The 15448-nt window shown below is 48.7% G+C and overlaps 6 protein-coding genes across 6 annotated transcripts; 1 reads left to right on the plus strand and 5 right to left on the minus strand.

The window, feature by feature from the left end:
* Window positions 1-131: 131 nt before the first annotated feature.
* N7484_003783 (uncharacterized protein) lies at window positions 132-7022 on the minus strand (the record flags this gene model as incomplete). The annotated part of the gene is made up of 5 exons (XM_057114203.1): window positions 132-686; window positions 746-1203; window positions 1266-4521; window positions 4586-4770; window positions 5459-7022. 5 exons carry the CDS (start codon window positions 7020-7022, stop codon window positions 132-134), a joined length of 6018 nt encoding a protein of 2005 aa, XP_056974343.1.
* Window positions 7023-8079: 1057 nt separating this feature from the next.
* On the minus strand, window positions 8080-9109 carry N7484_003784 (CCDC90 family protein; the record flags this gene model as incomplete). Its single annotated transcript, XM_057114204.1, has 3 exons — window positions 8080-8137; window positions 8191-8524; window positions 8581-9109. The coding sequence occupies 3 exons, from the start codon at window positions 9107-9109 to the stop codon at window positions 8080-8082; spliced, it is 921 nt and encodes a 306-aa protein (XP_056974344.1).
* A 284-nt stretch (window positions 9110-9393) lies between these two features.
* Window positions 9394-10461, minus strand: sec53 (phosphomannomutase SEC53; the record flags this gene model as incomplete). Its single annotated transcript, XM_057114205.1, has 5 exons — window positions 9394-9643; window positions 9715-9789; window positions 9865-10181; window positions 10234-10296; window positions 10360-10461. 5 exons carry the CDS (start codon window positions 10459-10461, stop codon window positions 9394-9396), a joined length of 807 nt encoding a protein of 268 aa, XP_056974345.1.
* A 547-nt stretch (window positions 10462-11008) lies between these two features.
* On the minus strand, window positions 11009-11846 carry N7484_003786 (putative DnaJ chaperone (Caj1); the record flags this gene model as incomplete). The annotated part of the gene is made up of 4 exons (XM_057114206.1): window positions 11009-11579; window positions 11651-11711; window positions 11764-11778; window positions 11840-11846. The coding sequence occupies 4 exons, from the start codon at window positions 11844-11846 to the stop codon at window positions 11009-11011; spliced, it is 654 nt and encodes a 217-aa protein (XP_056974346.1).
* Window positions 11847-12483: 637 nt separating this feature from the next.
* Window positions 12484-13014, plus strand: N7484_003787 (uncharacterized protein; the record flags this gene model as incomplete). Its single annotated transcript, XM_057114207.1, has 1 exon — window positions 12484-13014. One exon carries the CDS (start codon window positions 12484-12486, stop codon window positions 13012-13014), a length of 531 nt encoding a protein of 176 aa, XP_056974347.1.
* A 604-nt stretch (window positions 13015-13618) lies between these two features.
* On the minus strand, window positions 13619-14929 carry N7484_003788 (uncharacterized protein; the record flags this gene model as incomplete). Its single annotated transcript, XM_057114208.1, has 3 exons — window positions 13619-14646; window positions 14730-14795; window positions 14863-14929. The coding sequence occupies 3 exons, from the start codon at window positions 14927-14929 to the stop codon at window positions 13619-13621; spliced, it is 1161 nt and encodes a 386-aa protein (XP_056974348.1).
* Window positions 14930-15448: the final 519 nt, after the last annotated feature.

Raw genomic sequence — 15448 nt, forward strand, 5'->3', positions numbered from 1 at the left:
GTTCGGCGAGTTTGAATCATCTACCTCATAACACCGCCAGTAGTCATCCTTCGACCCTCATTTATTCATGACCAAAGAGAAACGCCACGTATGTTCAGCGCAAAGATTTCATAATGAAACTTCGTTCTTGGTCATAGATGAGCGTCGTCTCTTCTTTGATCCGCAGCTTCACCTCGCAAAAATCTGCCAACTTCCCTCTCAGCCTCAGCCGAATGACCATTATCATCTGCTTTCGATACAGCGTTTCCAAAGAGACACTGCCACAGATCATCTTTTTTGACCATCTCTCCACCTGATGCACCACTGGTCATCAAGTTTGTTAGACCTGCATCTTGGATTTCCATGGAATTAGCAGAGTCAATGGCCGTTTCCGTCAGATCATTGATCAATGATTCATCAAAATCTTCAGCAATTGTCGAGCGAGCGTTCTTCTCCTGTTTCTCCTTCTCGATGATATGGGCTAGTCGACGCGCAACAGATAATTCATATATAGACTCCTCCACAGTACCGGAAACAAGATACATCCAAACGGTAGTGGGCCGGTGTTGACCGATTCGATGTACTCGAGCAATGGCCTGAAGTTCAATCGCAGTGTTGATTAGCGGTTCGCACAAGAACACATGGGTAGCATTAATCAATGTCAACCCTGATGACTGAGCTTTCCCATGCAACAGGAAGCATTCGACCTGCGAGAAATTGTCAGCATGAATGGCGAAAAATGGCGTTTAAAGCAGGGTAAAAATACAGCAGGATCCTTTTTGAAGCTCTCGATACCACCCGGATAATCGACGCTGCTGCTGACGATCTTGAAGCGATGAAGAGCTCTTTGTAAAACCTCCAAGAAGTTCTTGTACTGAGAAAAGATAATCGATTTGGCTCCAGGGTCATACTCCCGTAGCCATATGAGATGGCGTGCAAGAGTGTCGATTTTGGTACCGAATGAACCATTGAGGTCGATGTTTTTAATCTCATTTAAAAGACCAGAATTGATATCACTGTAGATCGCATTTTTTGAATGTCGCTCATGATCGAATTTGATGGCTGACTCTTCCTCTTGGGCAACCAGTTCCTGTGGCTTGTAGGTAATCTGATGAAAGTCATTGTATTTCAATGGCCTTTTGCACATAGGGCAGGTTCGATGCTGACGCCACCATAGTCGCAGACAATCCGTGCAGTATTTGTGGCCACAAACGGTTAAAACGCCTAGGAGAGTCAGCCTCGATAGACGGAAAAGATTTCATAAGCTGATAAAGAACGAGACGTACCAACTTCAAAGCTCGATTGACAGATGATGCAAATTCTACTAGAGTCTTCTGAGCCGGACTCATCTCGAAGATGGATGAGATATCGCCTCTTGGACCTCAGGGAAGATATTTTACTTTCCAGATTTTCTTCTTGCTTTAACTTAGAAGCAAAAAGATCCTCGTTCATGGGCTTTCCGGCGTTTTCTTCATCGTAGGGTGCAACCGTATCCGAAATCTGCTGCAAGTGTCGATAGTACTCCAGCCTGTTGTTCATAGTATCACGAAACATTTCAACTTCCCGCTCTAAGTTGGCCGACACTTTAAGTTGCTCGGCAATCATCTGCCCGGCATTTTTCAGAACCTCGACAACCACCTCAAGCTCAGCACGAGCCCGCGAGCTTCCTCCAGTCGCCTGCCAATCAAGCGAGGTCACTAGGCTGCGTAGTTCACTGATAATGCCACGAAGTGATCCCAGGTGGGAGTCCGGCATGATTTCGCTGCGAGTATTCATGATAGAAAGAAACAGTTTCGGAGAGGGCCCTTCATCCTTTTGTGCTTGAATGATGCCAGCCTTCACCTCGTGGGAGATGAGGATGTTCTTTTGACCGGTGAGAGCATCATGGCGATCTGCGTAGGCTGTTCGTAGAGCTTCCATATAAACGTACATCTCATCTTGATGTTTGGTCGACCGCTCATACTCGTTGCCTTCAAGCTCTGCATCTTCTTCTTGGTCAATGAGTGACTGCGAAACAAGTTTGATCATAACCTCTCGCCATTCAATGTATTGCTCCGCATGCTTATTCAAAGCGGTGCACAGGTCTTCAAAATTGTTGAGTAGTCGGTAAGACTCAAGCCCCCTGTTGTACAGATGAGGTTTCATCTTTGGAATTTGAACAAACTGCCTCTTGTGTGTTTTCTCCTTGATCATTCGCATGTATCGCTCAACCTTTTGCGAGATATCGGTTAACATCTCCTTGCGAATGATTTTGGCAGCCTCGTACGCTTCCTCTTCTTTCTTCTCAAGCGCCTTGAATTCCTCAGACTCGGGCTGGGTAAGACCAGGGTCACTTTTGATCTGGAAGTACGCATTTGCAGTGAAAAAGACAGCAATATGCTGCACCTCGAGAGCAGCGCGCAACTTCAGTCGACATTGACCAATACGACTATTTTTGTCTGCTTCTTCGTTTTCATCATCGCTCATCTCCTTTGACGGATCCTTCGAGCCATCCTCCAGAGCTTCTCTTAAAAGTTCTTTCTGCAGACGCAATTGTGATCTGCTATCCTCAACCAGTGTGGTAGAATGCTCCAAAGCTGCCTGCCAAAGAGACAGAGCCTCTTTCCGACGCTTAGCATTCTCCAAAAACTGCCCCCTGCGGAGCTGCGACAGGAGGAGGGCTCGCTCTTCAGCGCGGATTGATGTGTCAGTATTCTCAATCATGACCTCAAGAACCTCATCAACGGTGCGCAGTGGCCCACTTCCCGCACCCAAAGCCCTACGGTTGCTGCCACTAACTTCAGGATGAAGGCATGTCTGGCGGAGTCGAGTGAGCCAAGAACGCATTCGTTCAATAATGCTGGGGTCTTCGGGATTCCAGTCACTGCGGAGCGGTGCGCCTGTCGCGTCGAGACCGCATTGTTCACACATTTCCTCGAAGAGCTGACCATAATGTTGCTCTTCGATAGCCGTGAATGGGGTGGTGATGACAATTCTCTTCTGTTGCGGCAAGCGAAGTTCATCCCGAACACAATCTTTGGTGTGCCGAAGGGCGATCTTCTGAATGATGTGCACTAATACGGACCCAAACTTGGAATACAACCGAGTCCACAATGGATTCGAGTGACAGAATGGGTAATATCGAAGGAACAACAGGAGTCCGAAAAGATCATCGATGTTACGTCGAAGCGGCGTGCCCGTGACAGCCCACGCATTGACTCTAGGTATCAAGCGTGCCACCTTGGCTGCATTACTGACTCCACTCTCGATCATCTGGGCTTCGTCAAGGCAAACCCGCCACCATGAGATCCGTACCAACGGTGTTTTACGAGCTTCAAATCGCTTCTCGTGGCGTAGGCTTCGCTTCGGGGCCGTATTGGTGTAATGCACTTCCCGAGAAATCACGTTATACGTGGTTAGAACAACATCAAATTCGGCAAGTTCTTCGATGATCAAATCATCTGATCTTTCCTGACCACGCTTTATCCCTGTATAGTGATGCACTCGTAGCTCTGGAGCATGCCTTTGAAACTCTTGTTTCCATTGCTCGAGAATTGCAGGCGGAGTGATGATCAATGTGGCTCCAGATGCTCTCAAACCATCAGGATCAAGCTTTAGCTGTATAGGGCGTCGATTCAAGCTAATGAGCGCAATGATCTCGACAGTTTTGCCTAGCCCCATCTCCTCTGCGAGGATTCCACCTTTTATGTGATCTGCTGCATCGTCTCCCCATCTTGAGAGATCCGTAGTTATTATCATAAATAGATGGCTAAAATAGCAGACCCGTCCATCCGCGTCTTTCATCTGCTGAAACGATGCTGGGAGTGCACCCGCGGAGGTCCTGCTGATGGGAGTTGGACTTCCATCAGACTGGAGCTTCATACCTTCTCTCCGCAGAAGCCATCGGACAGCTCTTCTCTGGAAGGGAAACAGCTCACAAACTAGATCTGGACATTTAATGTCTGCTGATGTTCTTTCAGTGTTTTGCGGAACATGAACACTGTCATAAAATTGTCGAGGGGACCAGGTCTGAGAAGAGCCAAGTAACCTTTCACGAAGTAGTCGTTTTGCGTAGAGTCCCACTGGAGGGTCGAAAACTTCTTGCAAGGCATATTTTCCAAAGACATGCAAGACTGGGTCGCGAAGATGTGTTAAATCCGGGATGTCCAGGGAATCTTTCCAGAGTACAGTCACTTCCAAAGAAAAGCAATTATTTTCGGGTCGAGATAAGATGGCTTGGTAGCAAGCAGTTGGAGGACCATTGGAGTATTTATCCGCGGAAGATAGTCTACTTGCAAGGTCGAGCTGTTGGAACAAGTCACGTAGTCGTGAATCGTCGAAAGTGTGTTGTAGAATGTTTTCCCCTTCTGTTTTTTCTGCGCCGACCTTTTTCAGTTCAAGGGTGTAGGAGTCATGATTGAGCGAGGCTTGGTCCGAGGTCGAGACTGGATTGCTATCAATCGGATGAATAGGTACAACTCCGAGGAGAACAGGGAGACGGCGAGGATATTCTAGTGAGCCTTGAAAGCCATCATTGTTTGATTTGGAGTCGCCGATGAATGACTGAAGAGGAGTGGTAAGCTGTTGGCCACTTTCTGGTTAGGTACGGGTGCCACTCAACACTCACCATGCGCAGTGCTAACCGAGCTAATGGGATATAGCCCAATGGTATTCCAGTCGAAGAAACACTCAATGTCTGAGTTAAGCTGGAGAAATTAGACTTGGCGACCTTACGACGCTTGGCGAGGGGCTGGTCATCATCGAGGATATCGGTTTGCTCAAGAGCGGCGAGCAGTGACCTGGGGACGGGATCTAGATCGAGAACATGTTAATGAAACGACTTTGTTACGGAATCCAAAATGCCTGATCAATCATACCAGAAATGAAAACATCTTCTACAGCCACAACCATCGTATACTTCTGCCTAAGCTCGAAGTTTGCTGTTTGCGCAAGAGAGAGGATTGGAAAAAAGCGCGCCATCGAATGCGCGAACCATCATATCAGCTTATCGTATATAGTCACGTGGAGATAAGATAGATCATCTCCACTTGACAACGTCATTGGCCCACTCTTATAGTTAGGTCCATTGTAGTACCACAAGAATGACTAGGAGTGCACAGTCCATGATGAAGAACTCAAACGTCCTCTAGCATTGAAGATAGAAGAAAATGACATAAGCTATTATATTTCGCAAGAAATTAAGCCGCGAGGCTGCCCGGCCCCCTACCTAGCATGCTCCTCACGCTGCCTCTTCCTAGAGTACCCGCATGGTGAGATGAGGATTTCTCTCCACTAATAGGCTGACTGTCATAAACGACACTGCCTCCACTGGCCCGAACAGTTCTTGAATAATCCACCCCATTTACCGTGCTCTGGAACTCATCTAGTGTACTGCCGGTAGAGGTTGTGCCTTCTCCCGAGAATGCCCCGTAGTATGCTTTCCCAGACTGAGTTGTATAAAGCCGTGAGGGCCCAGACACCATAGTATACGTAGATATACCTGGGCCACCAGTAGACACGATCTCTAGGCCACGCTTCATCCAGGAATCAATGGTCTCTGAGGTGGATGTGAGACTATAGGTTGCGTTGACCAGAAGAGGATAGTTGAAGGTGGTTTCGTTAGAGCTCGAATTCTCACCAAGTTCAGCGATAGTGTTTTTGCCTGAAGTGAGTTGTCTGTTGACCTGACCAAACCCAGCTTGGTTGACGTATCCGTAGTTATAATAAGAGAGGGTCTGTGACCAAGCATACTTGGAGGACGTGGACTTGAATGTTCTCTCTGCAACCACCGAGTAGGATAAACTATTATTTTGCGTAAGGCTTCGGGTTATCGTGAACTTCGGCTCGGGCGCTTCCACGTAGGGGGTGATGGTGTCTCTAGTGGCCAGAGCTGAAGCGTTTCTGTGCTCGGTATAGAGAAAAATGTTCCCGGTAACCACCCAGTATGAGTTCACGGTATTTGCAAGCGTGGCAATGCCCTCACTGGAGACATTGAGACCGGTGACCCTGATCTCAAATGCATGCTCTTGGCCATCTTGAACCAGAGGCAAAAACGGGGAAATGTCAATTTCTGGTTGCCGAAGGTCAAAAGCATCGATGCCAACAATGGGATGCCAGAATCCCGGTGCTACACCTCCGGTGAAAATAATGGGAAAAGGCCAAACAACCCCCGCAAGGGTTCCATCAATGTAGAGCTGGATTTCTCGGAATGGCGAGTATCCGTAAAATTCACCTGCGGTATCCTCAAAATCCTCTGAATCCTCGGTGAAGACATTGGACCACCAGAATTCTTCCTCAGACTGCCCACACGCAGAAATTGAGACAACGGCCCGAGATGCTGCTGCAGGGATTTTGTAAGAGACAGTCGTATTATCAGTTGGCACTGTGAAGGAGCTGGATGAATTGGAGGACGACTTCTTGGCCGAAAGTGGAAGAATTATGTCGGCGGTTCTAGCATTGTTCTCGTCCGAGAAATGCGCCGTCAGAGTCACATTGTATGGACCAGTGTAAACATCAGTAATGATGTTTCCAAGGTCAAAAATCAGTTTTTGAGGCTCTTGCCACAAAGCATTGTACTGAGACATTTCCTTAATGTAGGTCCACACAATTCCAGTGGAAGTTGGTTCAGCGGTTGAGGTCCGAAACACCTCTGCGTCTCCCAGGTACATGAGAGCCAACCGGTCGTATTGCGTGCCACGAGAAGTGACAGTCATGTTTATGCGGACAGTGTCAAATTTACAGCTTGGAGGTGTATAGCTTCCTGAGAATTCGAAAATTAGACTCAAGTCATGAGAGATAACAGTTGTGATGTTGATCTTACCAACATATGGTACGCCGTAGCTTTCGCCAAACTCATAATCCATCAATAACACATCAATATCGCAGCCACTGGCGCCGTGAGAGGTGAATGACACCGGTTGGTATACCTGAAACACTTCTTGCAAGCTCGTGGCATTAGAAGTGTCTAGGGAAGAGCGTTGCGCAACTCGAACCAGACTGGGAGAAGATGCTACCCGTGGAATCTGTCCCAGCAGAAGCAGTGAAGATGAAAGCAACGTCCACATTGTCATTGCAAACTTCATTTACTGCTTGCTCTCTTTTGAAGGTTCCGGGGCCGTTTGTTTGGTGACTATACCGACGATGCTCGTAGATCCTTGAGCTCTACCAATATCTAATAAGCTGATAAGAAGACAATGCAAGCTCTGCTTTCAAGAGCGGAAAATTTTGATTTGAATAAAAAAAAGAAAATACACCGCAAGCCACGCATAAGTAGGTTCCGACAATGGGGGGAACTCTTGAGAATGAGGGGCAGGCACACTAGTCTAGCCCGGTTTATTACATTGAGGAGACAAATGCACTGTTTCCTGGGAAGTGGAGACTGAAGCCGGAGTTCTGCAACATGCAGCACTAGTAGATCATGCAGAGGCCGCGTTTACCCCTGAAGATAAGGGGGCTCCATCGGAGTTCCGGGCAGCCTTTTCGGCATTATCTTTATTTAAGACTGTAGCTTAACAAGATCGTATCATATCCAAAGCCATGACGACTCAGGATCGCTTTATTATGATTATCCCGGTGGCACCGGGAAGGAAACATGGACTAGACTGTATAGTTGGCTCCTGAGTAACCGGATAGTCTTAAGGTCCCGGGCACAATTGCATTGTTTCATGGATAAAAACAACCTTGGAAGCAGTCAAATCAAACGGTCTTGGGTCCAACATTAGATCAAGTACCTTGAGTTGATTTCTTTTGACTGGACCAAGGAATAATTTTAAAAAATAAGATAGAAGGGCAAGTCACTTGATACACTTCAAACATGTAATTTAACCAAGCAAGGCGGCTTAATGATTTTGCACAAAGTACCGGGTTAGACGGTTTTATCACCATGAACAGTTACAAACTTTGTGTTGATTCGAGTTTTATTCTCGGGTTTAATAACCACATTACAGTCCATATCTAACCAAGGAATAAAAAGAGGGTCGCTGACTTATAGATAGCCTGACGAGGTGAGAGATCTGTACAAGACAAAAAAAAAAAACCGGATGCCGGAGACATGGTCTCGTTTAGTTATAAGCCAGCAAAAAGAAACGCTCCGCAGCCATGCACATTCAAAATGAGAAGATTTTACATAAATAGACGCCATGCACCAAGAATCAGAGCAGCAGTACCGGTGCAGACACCCCTGTAGAAGTTAGCATTAATCCATGCGCAGATAAAGGCGTTCGGGGTTCATACATAAGCCACTGCAGAGTGGAGAACTTGACAGCTTCAACACGTTCCCGTAAACCCGCCACCTCTTGCTCAATACGTGTTTCGGTCTCCTTGATCCGCATCTCCTGGCCGTTGGCCTCCTCGCGAATCCGGCCCTTCTCGAGATTCAGATCTAGACGGACGGATGCTTGTGTTCGACCAATTTCATCCCGCAGGCGCGAATTCAGCTTGGCCAGATCGGCGGAGATTTTCTCGTGAGATGAGCGGGTGAGCTGGGCCTCTGTGGAATCCGCGTTCACCAGTTCAGAGCGCAATTTGGCGAAGTCGACCTTTTGAGTGTAGGTCGATCTCTCCGAATCTACCAAGCTAGTATTAAAATGGGAAAGCCATAAGAGAACGTCAAGAGTCACTAACCTTCTCGAAGCACCATAGTTCTTGTCAGGTTTTGGATGGACTCCTGAATGATATCGTTCAAAACGCGCATCATGGCCACAGCCTGCTCCTCACTGAATCCCTCGGCCTGTAGCCGCTTCACAAACTTCAAGGTATCGAAATGGTGATCACGGGGGCGGATGGGTGTCGCATGGAAGGCGCGCTGAGCAGGCTTGAATGCTGCGACGTAGACTCCATTATGACGAATGGGACTGCCGAGTGATTCTGGTGACGGGCGTGTTGCAACTGGAGCAGAAGTTTGCCGCACAACGGTAGAAGCAAAGCGAGAGTCTCGAATAGATGTCGAATAGGCCCTTGAAGCCTGGGACGAAGTTATACAATGGATTTGTTGGTTGAGGGGACTCCAGCCCTGAAGATGTCTCTGGCGCTGCCTGGTCGCGAGCGCGGGGTGGTGATAGGATGTTACGGTTGGTCTGGACGACGAGCTGTTCCATGTGAGACGAGGCAGGATGCTCCGAGGCACCTCTGCGACATGTTTTTGAGGTGGCATAGCGCAGATGAGTTGCAGGTATAGAATAGTTGGTTGTGGAAATGACGCAGGGAAGAGAATTGAACGGGATGACTAAAAAGGGTTCCGGAAAGATCGACGGCTTCCCCGAATTGGGCCCCGCATATTCTCGGGAAACTCTAGATCAATACAAATCAGAACATCCATGGTTTCTTCAATTAGATATTATTCGAATGAGACTCCAGAGCACCAAATCCATTAAAGATAACATCAAGTCCATATGCATACGCTATTGCAAAGATCGGTTCCCTCCCCAGCGGGTCAGTTTAAAGATCAAAGATCTCCTTCAGTTGCTTCATGGTATCATCAGGGCCCTCGACTGAGTGACCAATGGTCCGGGGATCAGAGTAAATCTCATAGTCATTGCCTCCCACAAAGCACTTGTCGCCGAAGAAGTGAATGTTCTTGTAATCGGTTCCAGTGATATCCTTCTCAGCTGCAACATGCTGCAGGCAGTAAGTCTTATCCCAGCCAGTAGGGAAAACATCGAAAGAGATCTGGCCACCAATGGAGAAGCTGTGTTTCGCACAGATTGGTTAAGCAATTCACGATGGGTAGTTATTGGTTTCCAAGTGTTGGAGACTTACGTGAGGCCATAGTCCGGGAACTGCTTCTTCAGGGCTTCCACCAAATCCTTCCGAATGTTGTGAATCTTGTCATACCTACTCCAATTGTCCAGTCAGATAATTCACAAGCGCCTGGTGGAGTGAGGGCTCTCAAGGAAGGCATAAACTCACGCCTCAAACTCGTCTCGTTCCTCGACGCTGGCATTACGTCCAATAGGGCTGACATTGATCATACCATTTCGGAACTCAATAAAAGTACCACGCTTCTTGGGAAGCTTCACCCTAGAAATGTAGCCCAGGCAGAAGTCTGCCAGCGCCTGGTATTTCTCCTCCCCGAGCCATTGAATAAAGCTGTTGCTGGAGAGCGGCTTGCCCAAGCGGTAGGCAACTAGCCCGTTCTCGGGGAAACAGAAATCAAAAAGAGTAGTAACATCGACAGTGGACGAGCCTAGCTGTTCCTGCTGTTTAATGAAATTTGAACCGCCAACCTAGACGATGTTAGGATGGTGAGGGTAGGAATTGAAGGAAGAAAGTACAGACGTAACCAATTGCGCACTTGTGTCGGAGGCGCGAGAGCAGCTCAAGCATTTCTGGAGTGACAGTCTAAGAAGGACAGCATGTTAGCACATAATACAATCTAATCTAACAAGGAGGGTTTTTCGGTACTCGTCTGGCCTTTGTTAGAGTCTCGTCGACATCAAACAAAACAATGGTGTCTTTGAGCGGACGGGCCTCCAACGGAGGAAAAACACTGGCGGCGGTAGTCATCCTTGCACAGAAATACTCAGACAGAAATCTGATGAGATTGGAGTAAGAAAAAGAAACACGAGACCGTGGCGATAATGTACCGTCGACGAAGCGGCTCTTCCTTGACCGCAAGCGGTGAGCACGGGGATTGACGATTTCCAAAGCCGGTCCAAACCGAAAATATGGGACTATTGTGATTTTCAATATTTTCAATATTCTGATATCGGCATTCTGTCGAGATGGCATGGTTTGGTACAGTACAACACTTGTGGATCTATAGATAGTGTCACTATGACTTGGCAGGGGATCTGCATATTCGATAAGAGATTATGCGGCAAGCTTGGAACTACTGCAAGTCAGCAGATCACGTCCTTGGATTATATCTTGTATTAAACATCTATGTACTTCATCTAGCTCCTAGATGCTAAAATTATTCATGTCGCATAACGGATTTCTGAGCACCTCAATGTCCCACCTATTTCCCACCTGGCCCCTAACAGGAGACCTTGAATAACAACGCCAAATCCCAATCACAGACGAAACCAAGTTCCAGAAGTCATGATTCCTTTCAATGTCCCATGGCAGATTGGAACATTTTCGCAGCGAGTTCGCTCAAGAGTTGCGTACGGTTTGGCTGTGGAAGGTCCAGGAAAACCTCATAGACACTTTTGCCCTTGGCGTCGCGGACTGCGCCCAAGCGGTTACCCGCGACAGCACCAGCCAGCCCCCCAGCGAAGTTGCCCACGATGAACCCGAGAGCACCACCACTCACACCACCGACCACGGCCCAAAACCGTGACGTAGGACGCGACCTTTGACCACCCTCTCCGTCTTCGGCCAGTCCCTCTTCGCGCAGCATCTCTTCAAATACTGAACCAAACTGATTGGAGTCACGCTCTTCACGCTCCTCGCGATTCCCAAAGCCAAAGCTAGACCATGGGAATCCACCGGTGCCACCCTGGGGTACTTCTTCGTCAACCTCCTCGGCCTCGTATGCGCGGGTAGCGTCATATTCCCGTCGTCGCCCTGGGTCTGACAACGTAAAGTAGGCGTCGTTGACCTCCTGGAACTTGCGCGTCCGAGCGGGCCGTTCGGGTGAATCTGCAGGAACTCGATCGGGGTGGCATTTCAGTGATTCTCTGTTTCTCGGTCAGCATGGTCTGGAGAGAATGACGAAGATGGGATTATGCAAGTTGGCATTTGCACGAACCTTTTGTATGCAGTACGGATCTGTTGCTGTGTGGCATCTTGCGAGACGCCGAGGATCTTGTCTGTCAGGAAAGTAAGTAGTCATATTAAGTTGTGAGAGGCAGACGATCTTACAGTAATCAGGGCTTTCTGTAGCGCAGATAGTTCAGTTAGTTTGATGGGAACTCCAGCAGAAATAAGAGCCACCTACTTGACATGATGATGTGAGTGATACAAATGATCAAACTGGGTTATGTGAGACCAACTTGTCATTCTAAATCCGTTGGAACGAAGAGCCAAACGCCAGTGACGTAGTCAAGGCCTGAGGCAACAACATGTGAAATGGACACGACGGCTGACACCTGAGGTGTCTGACACACTAAAAGGGACTAAACAGTTGATTCGCTGTGTGTTCCCAGCCACCTGGATTTCTCCCAGGGGGAAGATTTAGCATTACTTTTTGTGGATTGTTATTTGCTCCCCTGAATCTCGTACATTCTAGCTTGGTCAATTGAATTGACATTCCCCTTCTTCAACCTGCACAGCAGATCGTGAGTGGAGTAGATATACGCAACGATCTCGGGTCAAGACGAACAGATTGCGCCTCCTGCAGCTCCTAGCGGCTGAGCTGCATCTCTCTCAATTTTTCTTAAAACTCTCATTGCCACACAAGAGGCAAAAGCGTCTTAAAAAAAAACAACCGTTAGAAAGTCGTCATTGCTTTCATCCTGAGGGGTTCATCCTACCGTGGAACGATCTGTTTACACTTCCCCACAATCCATCCGATAAAGAGATATCTGTGGTCTCCGCCCACGAGCCAAAGATCAGTGGCACCAGTCCCCTGAATACATAGAAATGGGTTGGTTTGATGGACCTTCGTCTAAAGTCTCAGCCTCGTCGAATGGCTTCACACGCCGACACACGAGCTCACGCGCAAGCTCACGCTCACGCACGGGCTCACCGTCTCGCAGATCAGGCTACTCAACCTACCATAAAGGACACTCGGCGCCGTCAATCTTCAGCCTAGGCCGTGGAGGAGGTCGCTCCAGTCCATCGGTTTTTTCGACCTTTTCGTCCTCATCACGTCGGGCCCGGCCTCGTGAGGGATTTGTGCAGCGCATGATCCGCGCGATCAAGAAATTGTTCCGTGATATCTACCGCTACGCCCGCGAGCATCCTATGAAAGTGCTCATGCTCGTCGTCCTCCCCCTTCTCACGAGCGGTGTCTTGCCAAAATTGTTAGCGATGATTGGCATCCGATTGCCACATGGAGTCATGGGAGCTCTCGGAGGATCCTCTGGGGCCCGTGGAATGGGGGGAATGGAGAGCAAGGGATTGTCGGAAAGCGTCAATTCGCTGATGAGCCTGGCCAAAATGTTCGCCTAGGCGGCATGGGCGCTTCCATGACGGACCTCGAACCCTCTAACGACTATGATGATATACTCCTACCATCTTGTTTTCGATTATGTGCCTCCATCTCCTTTTCTCTGTGACTTGACCTTCTGATGATTCTGTATGTATTTGGGAGGCTCGCTGGAATTCATTGAACAGTATTGTTCCTGTTTGTAAAGGCAATCGAGGTCTTGAAAAGACAATTGAAGACTTGAGGATTGAGATTGAGAAAATGCGAGTAAAAATCTAGGAGGGGCATGTTCTCCCTTTAAGTGCTGGAGTCGGTGAAGTATCGGTACCCGACGGTGGATAATGGCCCCGTTGGACTTCCTTACATTGGACTAGGGGGGCTTTGTGGTCGACTCTGACTGGCAGCCCTGCATAAATTGCACTGTGGAGATTGGATCGCTGGGATCATGAACAGGCCCAGCAATTACGAAGTTCCTACAGGAAGTCGGCGTAGCGTAGTTTCTATTAATTCACACTCCATCTATTCAACTTTTTTTTTAAAGTAGAGGGTAGCCAGCTGTGACACCAATAAAGAATGAGCCGAGCTTCAAATCATGCCCTGAGTAACAATATTCGCAACGAATCTCAGTTATGATCGCTGAGACCGCTTCCCACGTCGGCGGGTGGACCGGCCATTCGTAGTCGCCGTGGTCTCACTGGCCTCGACCTCCTCAGTCTCATCAGCTTCCTCAATGATCTCCTCAGTAGAAGAACCCATAACTCGGCCAACGGTCTTACGGAAGCACCACAGTGGGAGCTTGCAGACAGCAGTGTCTCGGAAGGAAGGCTTCTGGATCTCATCGACATCCAGCAAGAATTCCTGCCGCTCACCGTCGTCATTGACCTCTTCCAAGAAAACATTTCCAGTCGCCTCCACAATCAAGACCTTGCCATTCTCGGCCTGGACCCGCTTACGCTCCCCAGTCGAGACCACAGTCTGCTCGGTAGGGGTGGAGGTTCCCGAGCTACGAGCTGGTGCCCGGCCACTCTTCTTCTCCTTGCGGTTCTCCTTATCCATCATTCGCTTCTGGCGACGGTTCACCGACATGGCAGTCGGCTCGCCCTCAGAAGAAGGAGCCGGGGCAGACGAACCAATCGAGTCGATACCAGGGATACCTCGAATGCCCATCTCATCCCCGTAAGCGGCCCGGCGCGCCTGGCGAATGTACCGGTCCACGAACTCCCGCTGCCGTTTCCAGGCCAGGATCAGGGCTCCGTAGTGGCCGGCACCACCAAACACCAGGAACAGACCAGCCAGCACGGAACCAAGACCGGGACGGAAGCGAGTGTAGTAGTATCCGGTACCTCTCCACAGAGGGAAGCCATTCTTCAAGAAGTGATCATAGCGCTGACGGCCCGGACCACGCAGAATATTGGCCACGGTGTTCAAACGAGCGGAACGGGCATTGGCATTTTTGACGGCGGCGTCGATCTCGCGCTTGGAGGGGCCGGAGTTGACATGAACGCCTGGCTGGGTGGCCTTGGACTTGGACTTGTCGGTGGCATAATTGGCCACAAAGGCGCGCTTGACCTTGTCAGGGTGGAGAGTACGCGATTTCTGGCGGTGAGCCTTGGTGATTTGTTCGTGATTGGCATTTGGACGAATGCCGAGGAAGTCTGAATCAAGCCATCGCCATTAGGAGAGGAATTCTTCTTGTGCTGCCAGCATTGGCCTATAGGCAAGAATAAGGATCACTTACCGTAAAAGGTCACGTTGGCCCCTTCGGCCGTGGCGACTTCATCACGAAGACGGAAGATCTCATAGTCTGTGTTTTAACAAAACAATTCCAGGTAAGCACTCGATCGGGGGGAACAAAGCGTAGGATCATTTACCTTCCTTGGTAAAGGCAGCCACCAGGCCCACGAAGACCAGAAACAGGGAAAGAATGACGGGCTTCATGGTTGAGAGGTGATGGAGCGGTCAACCCTGCGTGGCCCCAAAAACACTGAAATAGGGAAAGGTGGCTCGTGTCAAGTACACTACGCAGTCCCTTCACTAGAGAGATTTTGTCTGTAGGAGCTAGTTATGTGTAATATTTTTGAAATTTTGTTTTTTCCCCTCAATTTGAACTCATTATTATTCTGCAAATGAATCTATCATAATCAGGTCCAGAACTACTGTCTGGTGGGGAAATGCAGCTGTACGTTGGACGTGGCCCAATCGACTGCATAAGAGAGAGAGAGAGACTTTGAGTGACTCAAAGTGAGGGGAAAGTCTACTCGTCTATTTATAATTCCCCTCGTCCTGGATCTGACAGATGTTTTTTCTCGTTCTTTTCACTCTCGTCAAGGGAGAGAAAGTGATCGATGGGCTCGATACGCGTCAATCCATGATGGATCCAATGCGGTGAATTCTGGTCTGGTTTCCGCGAACAGTCATAATAAAACAGAAACAGAAAACAGACTTGGCACAAAATTC

This window comes from Penicillium longicatenatum (assembly GCF_028827895.1).
Source record: "Penicillium longicatenatum strain IBT 33135 chromosome Unknown contig_2_segment0_segment0, whole genome shotgun sequence".
In the NCBI taxonomy this organism is placed as follows: domain Eukaryota; kingdom Fungi; phylum Ascomycota; class Eurotiomycetes; order Eurotiales; family Aspergillaceae; genus Penicillium; species Penicillium longicatenatum.